At 37.5% G+C, this 16987-nt stretch overlaps 1 protein-coding gene across 1 annotated transcript in view; it reads right to left on the bottom strand.

Annotated features, from left to right (window-relative positions):
* Window positions 1–16987, bottom strand: part of LOC128664485 (myosin-2 heavy chain-like) — a 69429-nt gene that overhangs the window by 39999 nt on the left and 12443 nt on the right. The window contains exons 3-6 of the mRNA XM_053719309.1: window positions 12832–12963; window positions 12108–12181; window positions 11793–11877; window positions 4854–5007 (exon numbers count right to left, since the gene is read on the bottom strand). Coding sequence (XP_053575284.1) covers window positions 4854–5007; window positions 11793–11877; window positions 12108–12181; window positions 12832–12963 — 445 coding nt within the window. The remainder of the gene's footprint in view (window positions 1–4853; window positions 5008–11792; window positions 11878–12107; window positions 12182–12831; window positions 12964–16987) is intronic.

Raw genomic sequence — 16987 nt, 5'->3', positions numbered from 1 at the left:
AAATAGGAATATTTTAGTTTATAAATTAATTAGATTAATTTAATATAAATATAGTTAGGGGTGTTAGTGTTAGATAGAGTTAATATAGTTAATATAAATACTATAGTAACTATATTAACCCTAATATAATTAGGGTTAATATAGTTAATATATATAATGTAATAACTATATTAACTATAATATACTTAGGGTTAATATAGATAATATAGCTGGCGGCGGGGTAGGTAGATTAAATTAGGGGTTAATCATTTTAATAGAGATGGCGGCGGTGTAAGGGGCTTACATTAAGGGTTAATAATATTAATATAGCTGGCGGCGGTATAGGGGGATTAGATTAGGGGTTAATAATTTTTATATAGGTGGCGGCGGTGTAAGGGGTCAGATTAGGGGATAGATAAGGTAGATGGCGGCGGTTTTAGAGGCTCACAGTAGGGGGTTAGTTTATGTAGATGGCGGCGGGGTCCGGGAGCGGCGGTTTAGGGGGTAATAACTTTATTAGGGATTTCGGGGGGGGGGGGGGGGGGATCGCGGTTGACAGGGAGATAGACATTGCGCATGCGTTAGGTGTTAGGTTTATTTTAGCAGATCGCGGTTGACAGGGAGATAGACATTGCGCATGCGTTAGGTGTTAGGTTTATTTTCTAGTTAGTTTAGGGATTTACGGGGCTCCAATAGTCAGCGTAAGGCTTCTTACGGCTGCTTTTTGTGGCGAGGTGAAAATGGAGTAAGTTTTCTCCGTTTTCGCCACGTAAGTCCTTACGCTGCATATTGGATACCAAACTGCGCGGGTTTGGTATACCTGCCTATGGCCCAAAAAACTGCGGGCGACGGCAGAAATATACGCGCGTAACTTCTAGCTTACGCCGTATATAGGATACCAAATCCGCGCAATTATTGGCGTCGCCGGCTTTTGCGGGCGACGATTTTTATCGGATCGACCCCCTGAACTTACCTCCCTGCTTTTCAACAAAGGTTAACATGAAAACAAAGACAGTTTGATAATAGAAGTAAATTGGAAAGTTGTTTAAAATTGTATCTTCTATATGAATCATGAAAGAAAAAATTGGGTTTTATATCCGTTATTTGCCCAGGCTAAATTTCCACACTGGTATAGTACACACTGATGTGCAATTGCTTTTCTCAGATAGCTGAGCATGGCTAAGGGGCATTTGTATCAAGCTCCGAATGGAGCTTGATGCCCCGAACAGCAGTTATGAAGCAGCGGTCACAAAGACCGCTGCTCCATAACCCTGTCTGCCTCCTCTGAGCAGTGGGGTAGGAAGGGGCGCTGAACCGCAATCTGGAAATGTTTATAACTTAAGACCTTTGCATTAATTTCTATTTAGTTGGGGTAAAGAATACCAATATTAAATCTTATATGAGGTGTGATGGTAAATTAAATTAAAATAAAATAATATACTATAATAATCTTCTATCTTTTAGTTGGGGTAAAGAATACCAATAATAAGTTCAAGGTGTGATGATAAAATAAATTAGTATAATAATCTTCTATCTTTTCAGTGGTAATATAATGTGTGCTGCGTAGAAAGCTACTTAGTGAAAGTGTTAATGAAAGTGTTAATCTTTTAGTTAGGGTAGATAATACCAATAATATGAGGTTCAGGTATGATGATAAAATTAAATAGTATAATAATCTTCTATCTTTTCAGTGATAATATAATGTGTGCTGCGTGGAAAGCTGCTTAGTGAAAGTGTTAATGAAAGTTAAAACATGCTCATTTCTCCTTGTTTATGTAAGGTTTAAAAATAAAATAAAAAAAAATAAAAAAATCGTGAGAGTAAATAGGTGTGAAATTAGTGTTAGAGCAGTAAGTTTAAAGTGACTCTATGTCACCAGGTAGATCTTCTGTGTATATAGTATATGTGCAGTATGGATGATAATTGTTGTAGTGAAAAGTAGGGGTGCAAAAAAATAGTTAAATATATTTGTGATAAAATTAGTACTGGGAACTAGGGATCCTCACAAGTTTTAGATTTTAGGTAGAAAATATGGATCCTAATTAAAAATGAGAATAAAGGGATAGTATGCAGATTAGTGTTATAATGTTAATTTATTAAGTAAGTTCATACTAAGAAATAAAAATTCCTTACAGACATTAATAGCAATAAAATAATAAACAGTAATGTTCTAAAAATTAGATTCTAAAAACTTAATAACACCGGTGTTATAAATGCATTAAAAACTACAATTCTAATTTAAAACTACAATTCTGATAGAAAAGACTCCAATAGCTGCTAATATGTTAGATGATGGGTTTATAATAAAGTGAAAACTAGTAGAGGCATAAGTTGATACAGTAACAATAAACCACTATAAATTGATAAGAGGAGTTAGTTTTCAAACACTAGTATGAATTAATATTGAAAACAATGATAAGCCTTTTCTGTGTTGGTAGTATGTAACAGGGGTTTCAAAGTGGTGTGTGTCTTATTAGACACAGTGTTGCAAGCTTTAATTAGAGGGATTTTCCAAGCATAGGTTGATACAGTAACAATAAACCATTGCAGATTGATAAGTATAGTTAGCTTTCATACACCAGTATGAACCAATGGTAAAAACAATGATAAGCCTTTTCTGTATTGATAGTCTGTAATGAGTGTTTTCAAAATGCTGTGTGTCTTATTAAACACAGTGTTGCAAGCTTTAATTAGAGGGCTTTTCCTAGCAGGTGTTTACCCACAGTCTTTCCTTTTTTGTAGTTCCTTTAAAAGTTTCCAATTAGAGATGTCACACAGTACCTTTATGTATAAAAAACGCTCCGCCGTGTATTCTTACTTTTCCTGTCAGTGTTTGATATATCAGCTGTCCGGTTCGGCAATAGAGTCACGTGGGTTCTTTGTGACTAATCAGAGGTTCTCCTTGTTTAAATTAAGTGCACGCAGTCATTACAGACTATCAATACAGAAAAGGCTTATCATTGTTTTTACCATTGGATCATACTGGTGTATGAAAGCTAACTATACTTATCAATCTGCATTGGTTTATTGCTACTGTATCAACCTATGCTAGGAAAAGCCCTCTAATTAAAGCTTGCAACACTGTGTCTAATAAGACACACACCACTTTGAAACACCTGTTACATACTACCAACACAGAAAAGGCTTATCATTGTTTTCAATATTAATTCATACTAGTGTTTGAAAACTAACTCCTCTTATCAATTTATAGTGGTTTATTGTTACTGTATCAACTTATGCCTCTACTAGTTTTCACTGTATTATATGCCCATCATCTAACATATTAGCAGCTATTGGAGTCTTTTCTATCAGAATTGTAGTTTTAAATTAGAATTGTAGTTTTTAATGCATTTATAACACCGGTGTTATTAAGTTTTTAGAATCTAATTTTTAGAACATTACTGTTTAATATTTTATTGCTATTAATGTCTGTAAGGAATTTTTATTTCTTAGTATGAACTTACTTAATAAATTAACATTATAACACTAAGCTGCATACTATCCCTTTTTTCTCATTTTTAATTAGGATCCATATTTTCTACCTAAAATCTAAAACTTGTGAGGATCCCTAGTTCCCAGTACTAATTTTATCACAAATATATTTAACTATATTTTTTTGCACCCCTACTTTTCACTACAACAATTATCATCCATACTGCACATATACTATATACACAGAAGATCTACCTGGTGACATAGAGTCACTTTAAACTTACTGCTCTAACACTAATTTCACACCTATTTACTCTCACGATTTTTTTATTTTATTTTATTTTATTTTTAAACCTTACATAAACAAGGAGAAATGAGCATGTTTTAACTTTCATTAACACTTTCACTAAGCAGCTTTCCACGCAGCACACATTATATTATCACTGAAAAGATAGAAGATTATTATACTATTTAATTTTATCATCATACCTGAACCTCATATTATTGGTATTATCTACCCTAACTAAAAGATTAACACTTTCATTAACACTTTCACTAAGTAGCTTTCTACGCAGCACACATTATATTACCACTGAAAAGATAGAAGATTATTATACTAATTTATTTTATCATCACACCTTGAACTTATTATTGGTATTCTTTACCCCAACTAAAAGATAGAAGATTATTATAGTATATTATTTTATTTTAATTTACCATCACACCTCATATAAGATTTAATATTGGTATTCTTTACCCCAACTAAATAGAAACGAATGCAAAGGTCTTAAGTTATAAACATTTCCAGATTGCGGTTCAGCGCCCCTTCCTACCCCACTATAATTTCTTTTTAAAAAAAAAAAATAATTATGATTAAAGATGCATCATGGAGGCTTATGTCCCTCCATAATATTGGTCAACTGGTATATTTTTTACCCCATCAGGGCAACAGGATGATAGTCAATTTCTACTACAGAACAATCTTAAACTAAACTATCTCCAGCTTCTTTATATACAGCAAAGACAATTGACCCCTTGATTTTTGTCTTTCTCCTGAGCACTATAGGGATTCTACCATTACCCCCCTCCCATTATTTTTCTCTCTTTATAACATTTCCCTTTAACATTATTATTGCCTTGGCATATTTGTATTTTGTTTGCGTCGCCTTCATGATGCATATTTTTTTACTGACTCCTATCTGTGCTAACATACAGGTTTGTCCTTGTATTGCACCACTCCCACATTCCCAATTAATGAAGATATTACAGATCCTGACCACTATATTCATTGCAAGTCACTTTTAGCACTTTGTAATATAGAAGCTACATTTCTACAAAAACAAACCAATAATACGTGGGTTAGTAAGGAAAAGTAACTAATCAAAGTAATGTTGCTCATATCCTACAACATTAAGTATAAATCCAGTCTACTCTCCACACACCTTGAATGGCCTTATCCAGTTGTTGCATGAATATTTCACAGCGACTGCATATTTGAGAACTCACTTCAGACTGCTTTTCATTTGGATTCAATTTAAATGATTTAGACTCAGACCTGTAGGAGACATTCTCATTCTGCATCTGCATCTCTGCAAGCTGATGGAGAAGGTGAAAGAGACAATAAAGAGGACAATGACATAATGCAAGATAGAGGTAATAATACGGTTATCTGGTTGATCTGGGCAGTAGTTGTCTAAGGTAGGAGCTAATTGAAAGATAAAATTAGGTGATGGTGAACAGCTGGAAAGAAGGGAGAAAACAGGATTTTTTGTATTTACCTTTAAATTCCTTTCTTCCTAATCTGAGGGAGAGAACATTAAACAGAAGCTGATTTAGTACCATTGGTTTAATATTAAACCACCGCATGGAAAACAAAAATGTATGCATACCTGATAAATTAATACCTTTCATGATGGTGAAAGTCTACAAGCATTCACATGTGGGATTAAAGTCCAATCCTACAGGAGGAGGCAAAACACCCCACGCAACAGAGCTTTAACCCCTTCCAATTTCCCATGATTTCTTAGTCATACATATGGCTAAGAGAAAGGAAAAAATAAGTAAGTAGGAAAGTAAGTAAGTAGGAAAGGAAAGCAGGGTACAAGTGCAAACTGGTACTGCTGCCAATTGTTATGGTAAAATAAGAGCAGTTCTCGAGGACTCTCACCAATAATTTTTTTTTATCCTCCTACACTACAAACAAGCTGCCATACTGAACCACCTGGTAGAATGGAGCCACAACTCTATACAAAAAGATTGGGTGGGCCCTAACAAATTACTAATGACAATTACTAATGACTCACATTGATGATGCACAACCTCCCAAAAATAAAACACGGAGCTAAGGCCCCACTGATGGTGCTGATGCTGGTCAGTGCTAAAAGCTTGATCCCCAAAAATAGGAAAACTCCCACCATGGCGGAATGGGAAAAGAGAGTCACAATGACACTGCAATTAGAAAGATTCTATTATTGCAAAATAGGCAAAGTGGACATTGACAAACTAATGCTACAACTCTGGCATAATAGAAATTAGAAAAAGAAGAAACCCCCCAACCTACCTTAAGAGACCCCTTATATCACTCTCTCCCTCCAAGGTGTAATATCAAATCACTAACTCACACATAGACACATACCCTATTGATGTGTTGAATTTGCACTCATATGTATAATTATTATTCTCTACTGCTAACTAGACAACGCAGGAAAGTTATCTATACTGATTACCAGCACTACCTACAGTAAACTCTGCAAGCATCATGCTCTTGGACGATTAAACAAAGACTATGGGTGCATTATCCCATAAATCACTTTCCATTTCATGGCTCAAAAAGTTAATGTTTATGTTTTTGAATGTTAAAGATTGTAAAATATACATATATTCCATTCCATTAGGAAAGAATAATTACCTAATGGAATGGATAAATGAGGCTCACTGAATCAATGATTGGTGGGTGTGCCACAATGTTAGAGACGTTTTTGTCTTGAAGTCTAAAGACATCTCTTAAAACAGGTTGTTGTAATCTTCTTTCCACTGGTGCAACATATGAAGCTGCAATTGAGGTAAGTGGAATTTGGCAAAAGTTATGGCAAATGAAAGAGCTACCATGAGACCAACTACTTCCGTTGATTGAAGCATTGTAGGACGAAGAGTTTGTTGAGATAGCCTCAATGTTACAGAGTCTATGATGAAGCTCAGAAAGGCAACTCTGGTTTCTGGTTGATGTTCCAACCATGGGAACAAAGGAACTGAAGAACTGTGTTTTTAGGTCCCCTGGGCCATAATCTAACAAATTAGAGCATGTAATTTTTAGACTAGTATGGCCCTTTAAAGGACACATATTCTGCTACTTTGTCAGAAGGGGGTCCTGGGTTTTTCTAACGCTGGTATTACGAGTCTGGCAGGTACAGGTGTACCGCTCACTTTTCTTCTGCGACTCGAGGCTACTGCAAATCCCCTTACGTCAATTGCGTATCCTATCTTTTTAATGGGATTTGCCTAATGCCGGTATTACGAGTCTTGGAAGAAGTGAGCGGTAGACCCTCTCCTGTCAAGATTTTTACCGCAATTAAAAGTCAATAGTTAAGAGTTTTATGGGCTAACACTGTAACATAAAACTCTTAACTAAAGTGCTAAAAGTACACTAACACCCATAAACTAACTATTAACCCCTAAACCTAGGCCCCCCGCCACATCGGAAACACTTAAATAAATATATTAACCCCTAATCTGCCTTTAATAAATATATTAACCCCTAAACCACCACACTCCCGCCTCGCAAACACTAGTTAAATTTTATTAACCCCTAATCTGCCGTCCCTAACATCGCTGACACCTACTTACATTTATTAACCCCTAATCTGCCGCCCCCAACGTCGCCGCTACTATATTAAAGGTATTAACCCCTAAACCTAAGTCTAAACCTAACCCTAACCCCCCCAACTTAAATATAATTTAAATTAAACAAAATAAATTTAACATAATTAAATAAATTATTACTAAAAACTAAATACTTACCTATAAAATAAACCCTAAGCTAGCTACAATGTAACTAATAGTTACATTGTAGCTAGCTTAGGGTTTATATTTATTTTACAGGCAACTTTGTATTTATTTTAACTAGGTACAATAGTTATTAAATAGTTGCTAACTATTTAATAACTACCTAGCTAAAATAAGTACAAAATTACCTGTAAAATAAACCCTAACCTAAGTTACAATTACACCTAACACTACACTATCATTAAATACATTACCTAAACTACCTACAATTAAATACAATTAAATAAAAAAACAAACACTTAATTACAGAAAATAAAAAAGAATTACAAGAATTTTAAACTAATTACACCTAATCTAATCCCCCTAATAAAATAAAAAGTCCCCCCAAAATAATAAAATTCCCTACCCTATGCTAAATTACAAATAGCCCTTAAAAGGGCTTTTTGAGGGGCATTGCCCCAAAGTAATCAGCTCTTTCACCTGTAAAAAAAAATACAATACCCCCCCAACATTAAAACCCACCACCCACACATCCAACCCTACTCTAAAACCCACCCAATACCCCCTTAAAAAAACCTAACACTTCCCCCCTGAAGATCTCCCTACCTTGAGCCGTCTTCACGCAGCCGGGCACAAGTGGTCCTCCAGAGGGGCAGAAGTCTTCATCTGTTCCAATCAGCCAATAGAATGTGAGCTCAATCCTATTGGCTGATTGGATCCGCCAATAGGATTTTTCCTACCTTAATTCAGATTGGCTGATAGAATCCTATCAGCCAATCGGAATTCAAGGGACGCCATCTTGGATGACTTCATTTAAAGGAACCTTCATTCTTCGTTAGGACGTCGTTTGAAGAGGATGGCTCTGCGTCGGCTGGATTGAAGATGGACCCGCTCCGCTCCGGATGGATGAAGATAGAAGATGCCGCTTGGATGAAGACTTCTGCTGCTTGGAGGACCTCTTCTGCCCGGATCAGATGAAGACTTCTGCCCCTCTGGAGGACCACTTGTGCCCGGCTGCGTGAAGACGGCTCAAGGTAGGGAGATCTTCAGGGGGGTAGTGTTAGGTTTTTTTAAGGGGGGATTGGGTGGGTTTTAGAGTAGGGTTGGGTGTGTGGGTTTTAATGTTGGGGGGGTATTGTATTTTTTTTACAGGTGAAAGAGCTGATTACTTTGGGGCAATGCCCCGCAAAAAGCCCTTTTAAGGGCTATTTGTAATTTAGTATAGGGTAGGGAATTTTATTATTTGGGGGGATTTTTTATTTTATTAGGGAGATTACAGGGAGTGCAGAATTATTAGGCAAGTTGTATTTTTGAGGATTAATTTTATTATTGAACAACAACCATGTTCTCAATGAACCCAAAAAACTCATTAATATCAAAGCTGAATAGTTTTGGAAGTAGTTTTTAGTTTGTTTTTAGTTATAGCTATTTTAGGGGGATATCTGTGTGTGCAGGTGACTATTACTGTGCATAATTATTAGGCAACTTAACAAAAAACAAATATATACCCATTTCAATTATTTATTTTTACCAGTGAAACCAATATAACATCTCAACATTCACAAATATACATTTCTGACATTCAAAAACAAAACAAAAACAAATCAGTGACCAATATAGCCCCCTTTCTTTGCAAGGACACTCAAAAGCCTGCCATCCATGGATTCTGTCAGTGTTTTGATCTGTTCACCATCAACATTGCGTGCAGCAGCAACCACAGCCTCCCAGACACTGTTCAGAGAGGTGTACTGTTTTCCCTCCTTGTAAATCTCACATTTGATGATGGACCACAGGTTCTCAATGGGGTTCAGATCAGGTGAACAAGGAGGCCATGTCATTAGATTTTCTTCTTTTATACCTTTTCTTGCCAGCCACGCTGTGGAGTACTTGGACGCGTGTGATGGAGCATTGTCCTGCATGAAAATCATGTTTTTCTTGAAGGATGCAGACTTCTTCCTGTACCGCTGCTTGAAGAAGGTGTCTTCCAGAAACTGGCAGTAGGACTGGGAGTTGAGCTTGACTCCATCCTCAACCCGAAAAGGCCCCACAAGCTCATCTTCGATGATACCAGCCCAAACCAGTACTCCACCTCCACCTTGCTGGCGTCTGAGTCGGACTGGAGCTCTCTGCCCTTTACCAATCCAGCCACGGGCCCATCCATCTGGCCCATCAAGACTCACTCTCATTTCATCAGTCCATAAAACCTTAGAAAAATCAGTCTTGAGATATTTCTTGGCCCAATTTTGACGTTTCAGCTTGTGTGTCTTGTTCAGTGGTGGTCGTCTTTCAGCCTTTCTTACCTTGGCCATGTCTCTGAGTATTGCACACCTTGTGCTTTTGGGCACTCCAGTGATGTTGCAGCTCTGAAATATGGCCAAACTGGTGGCAAGTGGCATCTTGGCAGCTGCACGCTTGACTTTTCTCAGTTCATGGGCAATTATTTTGCGCCTTGGTTTTTCCACACGCTTCTTGCGACCCTGTTGACTATTTTGAATGAAACGCTTGATTGTTCGATGATCACGCTTCAGAAGCTTTGCAATTTTAAGAGTGCTGCATCCCTCTGCAAGATATCTCACTATTTTTGACTTTTCTGAGCCTGTCAAGTCCTTCTTTTGAGCCATTTTGCCAAAGGAAAGGAAGTTGCCTAATAATTATGCACACCTGATATAGGGTGTTGATGTCATTAGACCACACCCCTTCTCATTACAGAGATGCACATCACCTAATATGCTTAATTGGTAGTAGGCTTTTGAGCCTATACAGCTTGGAGTAAGACAACATGCATAAAGAGGATGATGTAGTCAAAATACTCATTTGCCTAATAATGCTGCACTCCCTGTAGATTAGGTGTAATTCGTTTAAATTTCTTGTAATTCTTTTTTTATTTTCTGTAATTTAGTGGGGGGGTTTTCCGTAATTTAGTTTATTTAATTTAATTGTATTTAATTGTGGGTAGTTTAGGTAATTTATTTAATGATAGTGTAGTGTTAGGTGTAATTGTAACTTAGGTTAGGATTTATTTTACAGGTCATTTTGTACTTATTTTAGCTAGGTAGTTATTAAATAGTTAATAACTATTTAATAACTATTGTACCTAGTTAAAATAAATACAAAGTTGCCTGTAAAATAAATATAAATCCTAAACTAGCTACAATGTAACTATTAGTTATATTGTAGCTAGCTTAGGGTTTATTTTACAGGTAAGTATTTTGTTTTAAATAGGATTAATTTATTTAATTATGTTAAATTTATTTTGTTTAATTTAAATTATATTTAAGTTGGGGGGGTTAGACTTAGGGTTAGACTTAGGTTTAGGGGTTAATAAATTTAATATAGTAGCGGCGACGTTGGGGTCGGAAGATTAGGGGTTAATAAATTTAATATAGTTGCAGTGACGTTGGGGGGGGGAGATTAGGGGTTAATAACTATAATGTAGGTGGCGGCGATGTTGGGGGCAGTAGATTAGGGGTTCATAGGGATAATGTAGGTGGCGGCGGTGTCCGGAGCAGCAGACTAGGGGTTAATAATATAATGTAGGTGCAGCGATAGCGGGTGTGGCAGAATAGGGGTTAATAAGTGTAAGATTAGGGGTGTTTAGACTCCGGGTTCATGTTAGGGTGTTAGGTGTAGACATAGATTTATTTTCCGCATAGGAAACAATGGGCCTGTGTTAGAAGCTGGACGCTGCTTTTTTGCAGGTGTTAGGTTTTTTTTCAGCCAGCTCAGCCCCATTGTTTCCTATGGGGAAATCGTGCACGAGCACGTTTTGCCAGCTTACTGCTGACTTAAGCAACGCTGGTATTGAGGTGAGATGTGGAGCTAAATTCTGCTCTACGCTCACCTTTTTGCGGCTAACGGCAGGTTTAAAAAAACCTGTAATACCAGCGTTGTCTTAAGGGAGCGGTGAAAAAAAACTGTGAGTTAGCACCGCACCCCTGTTACCGCAAAACTCGTAATCTCGGTGAGTGTTTGCTGTTTTGCCTGTGTTTGTGCCTTTTCTCCTTGTTTTTCTTACAAATCAAAAATTGTTTGCAGAAATTATATTATCCCATCTTGTCTCAATGCTCTTTGTCAAGTTTAAGCATGGTAGTGAAATTAGGGACCATCTTCTGGTAGTTTCTAGTTTGAAATCTGATCTCTCACATGATTATAATCTAAACAAATTAGTATGAACATTTTGTCCAGTTTAAATAGTTTTAGAAACTTTCTTTTAAATTGTCAGTAAATATCATGAACATTAACGTTAGTTTCTGAAACATAGGGAGGATCTAGCCTTTGGCAATTGCTTACACACATTGCCTTGCACCAGAAGACATGGCAGTTACAAATTACCAGTACAAATTGTGACCCAGCTTTCTCTGTTTAGAGAACTTGTTCACCTTTAGCTCCAGTGAAGATCTCTCAATATCCATCTCAGTTTTCTCCATTTCCCTCAATTGCTTGAGATGCTTCAGTGACTGTTCCCTGAGAAGCCAGAATTGAGAAGGAGAAAGTAAATACTTTTAGAATCTTACTGGTGCTTTTCTGCCCTTCCTGCATGGTTAAACATGTAAGACTGTACTCATCTCTGAAGATTAGCAATTCTCCACTGTACTGTAGTTAGGGGAGCATAATCAATGGATTATAAGAGTGTATAATTATTCTAATGCTAGCAATATGAGGCTCTTGTAGATCAGCACACAAGGAACACTTACGTCTCTGTCAGCTGTTGCTGCAAGGAAGACACCATCTGTTCCAACCTCGCCTTCTCAGTGCTGCACTCAGTATACTGTAATAAGAAAAAAATGAATGAGATTTTTACCACTCTGTGTCAAAACTCCATAGGCCAAAATGTATTAAAGGGACATAAAACCCACGTTTTTTCTTTCGTGATTTAGAAAGAGTATGCAATTTTAAACTACTTTCTAATTTACTTCTATTAACTAATTTGCTTTATTCTCTTGCTATTCCTTGTTGAAAAGCATATCTAGATAGGCTCAGTCGCTGCTGATAGGTGGCTGCACATAGATACCTCATGTGATTGGCTCACCCATGTGCATTGCTATTTCTTTAACAAAGAATATCCAAAAAATGAAGCAACTTAGATAATAGAAGTAAATTGCAATGTTGTTTAAAATTGTATTCTCTACCTGAATCATGAAAGAAAATATCTGGGTTTAGTGTCCCTTTAAGTCTCTGAGTTTGAGAATGTTGCATTCCATCTACATAATATTTAGCCATGTATAATGTGTTGTGTTTCAGTTTTCCAGTCTGAAAAGGTTTGAGTCTAGTGAAGCATCTACCAGCCTGTGTCGATATTGCATCTATTATATGTATAATCAGTATTAGTGTACCAGGCAAACCATTCTCTGAGTGCTAGATACATGCTGTCTTTTTATTTCAGTATTCATGCATTGTTCCATCTTTATTGCTCTATACCTGGCCTCGGGCAGACTCCAGTTCCAGATTTTGCTCTTCCAGCTCACTGTCCTTTGTTTTCAACATGTCCCAGACCTTCTGTAGTTCCTCTCGCACCAGAATCAACTCAGAATCCACCTCCTCTAAGGATGCCTGTACCCCAGAAACGCAAGTGTCACTAATAATACATTTGCTAAGGAGTCCTACAATGCAATGGCATAGAAAAGAAGGGTAGAGAGGAAAAGAATCTCAAGGAGACTTTTTAATGGGAAGTCTATATAGACTTGATGTTTTATTATTATTTTCAATAAAAGTATCATTGTTGAGATTTGTTTTTTTTTAAAAAAACATCTAGCATACTATCTCTGGGCCCTGCAACCTGTCTCTTATGTGCAAACCTGGGAACCTTCAGAATCAGCTTGTCCTCAGTAAACTGCACTAATACCAATAATTATTGTTGTTCACTCAGTATCACATTTTGTTGCCTGTTTCATGCATAGAACCCGTCATGCCAATCGCCCCATAGCACTAAAATAACAACAGACAATAATATTATGGGTAAAAGGATGTAGCCCCTCTAAGCCACATTCTCACTACCCTTTATTTCTCTCAACACCATACCCAGATTAGACTCTGGAGCCCCAGCCAGTAACATAGTCCCCGGCTTTTTAGCCAAATGCCTACAATAGATAAGACCCCAGACCAAGAAGTACTTATTTCCGCCACATACACACATCAAATCATACCCCTGGCCCTGCAGCTTCTAGTTTTGCCACATACCCACTTTAGACCATACCCTTGGCCCTACAGCACCTATTGCCACCACAAACCTTGAGCAGATGAAACTCATAGTCCTGCAGCAAGTCTTTCATCCACATACAGTCACCATACAGTCACTTTGCTAAATGTAGTTGTTCACCACACAGGAAGTCCTCTTTTGCAGTGAAGAGGAGATTACTTGGCTGGCTGTTCCATAAAAATCACAAACAAAAAGTGGAGTTGCACCACAATCTATGCCAACCCTGTGATGAAAGTCAGCTAAACACTAGAAAATGTAATGTAAGGGATCAGGCAGAATGAGTATACTAAAGGGGCTCACTGTATGGATTATAGTTATGGTTCTTGAGTCTCTTGTGCATTTATAGGTGTCAGTGTTAAAGGGACAATCTAGTCAAAATTAAACTTTCATGATTCAGATAGGGCATGTAATTTTAAACAACTTTCCAATTTACTTTTGTAATCAAATGCTTTGTTCTCTTGATATTCTTAGTTGAAAGCTAAACCTAGGTAGGCTCATATTCTAATTTCTAAGCCCTTGAAGGCCGCCTCTTATCTGAATGCATTTCACAGTTTTTCACAGCTAGATAGCGTTAGTTCAGGTGTGTCATATAGATAACATTGTGCTCACTCCCGTGGAGTTATTTATGAGTCAGCACTGATAGGCTAAAATGCAAGTCTTTTAAACAAACTAAAATAAGGGGGCAGTCTGCAAAGGCTTAAATACAAGGTAATCACAGAGATAAAAAGTATATTAATATAACAGTGTTAGTTATGCAAAACTGGGGAATAGGTAATAAAGGGGTTATCTATCTTTTTAAACAATAAAAATTCTGGAGTAGACTGTCCCTTTAACAGAAAAAATTGCTAGCCGGGTTGCATTATGAAGTAACCAGGTGGGGGCAGTGTAATATTTTCTAATATTATATAATTTGCTGCTACCCAAAGCACAACTTAGTCGCATAATTTAACATACTGTACATGTATTTAATGAACATTTTTAATATGAGCTAATTTTAGCGTAAAGGGATCAGAAAGTCAAAATTAAACTTACATGATTCAGATAGAGCATGTCATTTTAAGACACTTTTAAATTTACTTCTATTTTCAAATGTACTTTGTTCTCTTGGTATCCCTTGTTGAAAAAGAATATGCACATATCCTACACTAGTGGGAACTAGCTGCTGATTGGTGCCTGCACACGTGTCTCTTGTGATTAGCTAACTAGATGTGTTAATCTAGCTGCCAGTAGTGCAAAGCTGTATTTGACAATAGAAGTAAATTGAAAAGTTGATTAAAATTGTATGTTCTATCCAAATCATGAAAAACATTTTGAGGTTTCAAGTCCCTTTAATATTTGCTAAAATTTTAGCAGGGTGGTCAGTAAAACCATTCGGGTGGCGCTAAAAAGGTCCTGGGGAGACCAATGGGGGGCTGCATCTGCATAAGTCTCCTAGTTCATGTTTGTATGTCTTTACTGTGCCACTTTGGCTCCTGTCTGGGAGTTTGTATCTGCACTGGCCTAGTCTAAGGGTCTTTCCTAACAATGTGTTGGGACAAATACTAAGGAGGCCCATACTAGAGTCAATTAACATGTTGATGTGAAAAACTATGCAAACAATTGGCAGTGGATGAACATTTCACTAGGATACACTTTACAAATGTTGCACAATATACAATTAAAATCATTGAGAGAGTTTTGGTGCCATCTACAGGAGGTAATAAGAATACATTCCTTAATAAGAAAACCTTTTTTTTTTTGGATATGTCAATTAGAAAACATTCTACCCTCTTGGTTTAAACATAACGTACTAAGTAGTAAGGCGGATGGATGGCTGTGCACTTTATGGAGCTGCCTTATCTCACTTACAGTAGGAGTATGCATATGAGCTAACCGAAGCTGCAGATGTATGCAAAAGCAGATGCTTCCTGTTTTACCACCAGTAGTCTAAGGGCCCTCCCTCCACCCGTGGGTATGGCATGTATAGCTGCATCTGCTGTACTCTCATAGTCCTTATCTGGATTCAATGTGGGCTTCTAGGTCAGGCCTGTGCATCTGCTTTCATGCTGTTCTGCAGGTCTCCCTTGTTCCTGTTGGTTTAGTCTTGTAGTCTGCAGTGTTCTCTGATCTCAGGTGTTTGCTGTGGGCTCATGAGCCTGGTCTAAAAATCTGTTGTGGCTCATAAGTTAGACCTGAAGGTTTTCAATGGGTTCATGGGTCTAGATATCTGCATGATATTTATAGGTCTTGAAGGGACAGAGCATCTGATTTTAAACAACTTTCCAATTTACTTCTGTTATCTAGTTAGCCTTAGTTGAAAAGCATACCTAGGTAGGCACAAGAGCAGTAACGCAGTATTGGGTGCTAGCTGCTAATTGATAGCTGCACATTTATGCCTCTTGTCATTAGTTCACCAGATGTGTTTAGCAAGCTCCCAGTAGTACAATAATCCTCTTTTACAAAGTAAACCAAGAGAATGAAGCAAATTTGATAATAGGAGTAAATTGGAAAGTTGTTTAAAATCAAATGCTCTATCTGAATCATAAAAGACACAACATTGGATTTCATGTCCCTTTGATGTGAGTCTGCAGTGTTCTTATGGATTAGGAGTTGTAAATAAGTCTTCGGATGACTTATGTTTTGATCCAGGGGTCTGATGTGGGATCATGGGTTTGGTTTGTGGGCTTTGAATTAGAGGGAGAGAGAAAAACCTTGAGTCTAAGTTATTCTACCTCTCTGTCTCTATCCCTCTTCATTGCCCCCTTTTTCTCTCACTCTATTTTCACTTTTTTTTCCCTCCACTTTCTCATGGTTTGGGTCAGGGAATCTCCTCGGAACTCATTGGTCTGATAAGAAGGTATGCTGTAAGCTCATGGATCTGATCAGAAGGTGTGCTGTAAGCTTATGGGTCTGATCAGGTGTGCTGTAACCTCAGGGGTCTGATCAGAAGGTGTGCTGTAAGCTCATGGGTCTGATCAGAAGGTGTGCTTTAAGCTCATGGGTCTGATCAGAAGGTGTGCTGTAAGCTCATAGGTCTGATCAGAAGGTGTGCTGTAAGTTCATGGGTCTGATCAGAAGGTGTGCTGTAAGTTCATGGGTTTGATCAGAAGGTGTGCTGTAAGTTCATGGGTTTGATCAGAAGGTGTGCTGTAAGCTCATGGGTCTGATCAGAAGGTGTGCTGTAAGTTCATGGGTTTGATCAGAAGGTGTGCTGTAAGTTCATGGGTTTGATCAGAAGGTGTGCTGTAAGTTCATGGGTTTGATCAGAAGGTGTGCTGTAACCTCATGGGTCTGATCAGAAGGTGTGCTGTAAGCTCATGGGTTTGATCAGAAGGTGTGCTGTAAGTTCATGGGTTTGATCAGAAGGTGTGCTGTAAGCTCATAGGTCTGATCAGAAGG

The sequence above is a fragment of the Bombina bombina genome, chromosome 6, assembly GCF_027579735.1.
Source record: "Bombina bombina isolate aBomBom1 chromosome 6, aBomBom1.pri, whole genome shotgun sequence".
NCBI lineage: Eukaryota > Metazoa > Chordata > Amphibia > Anura > Bombinatoridae > Bombina > Bombina bombina.
Note: the sequence above shows the minus strand (reverse complement) of the source record. Positions and strands in the feature narration are given on the sequence as shown.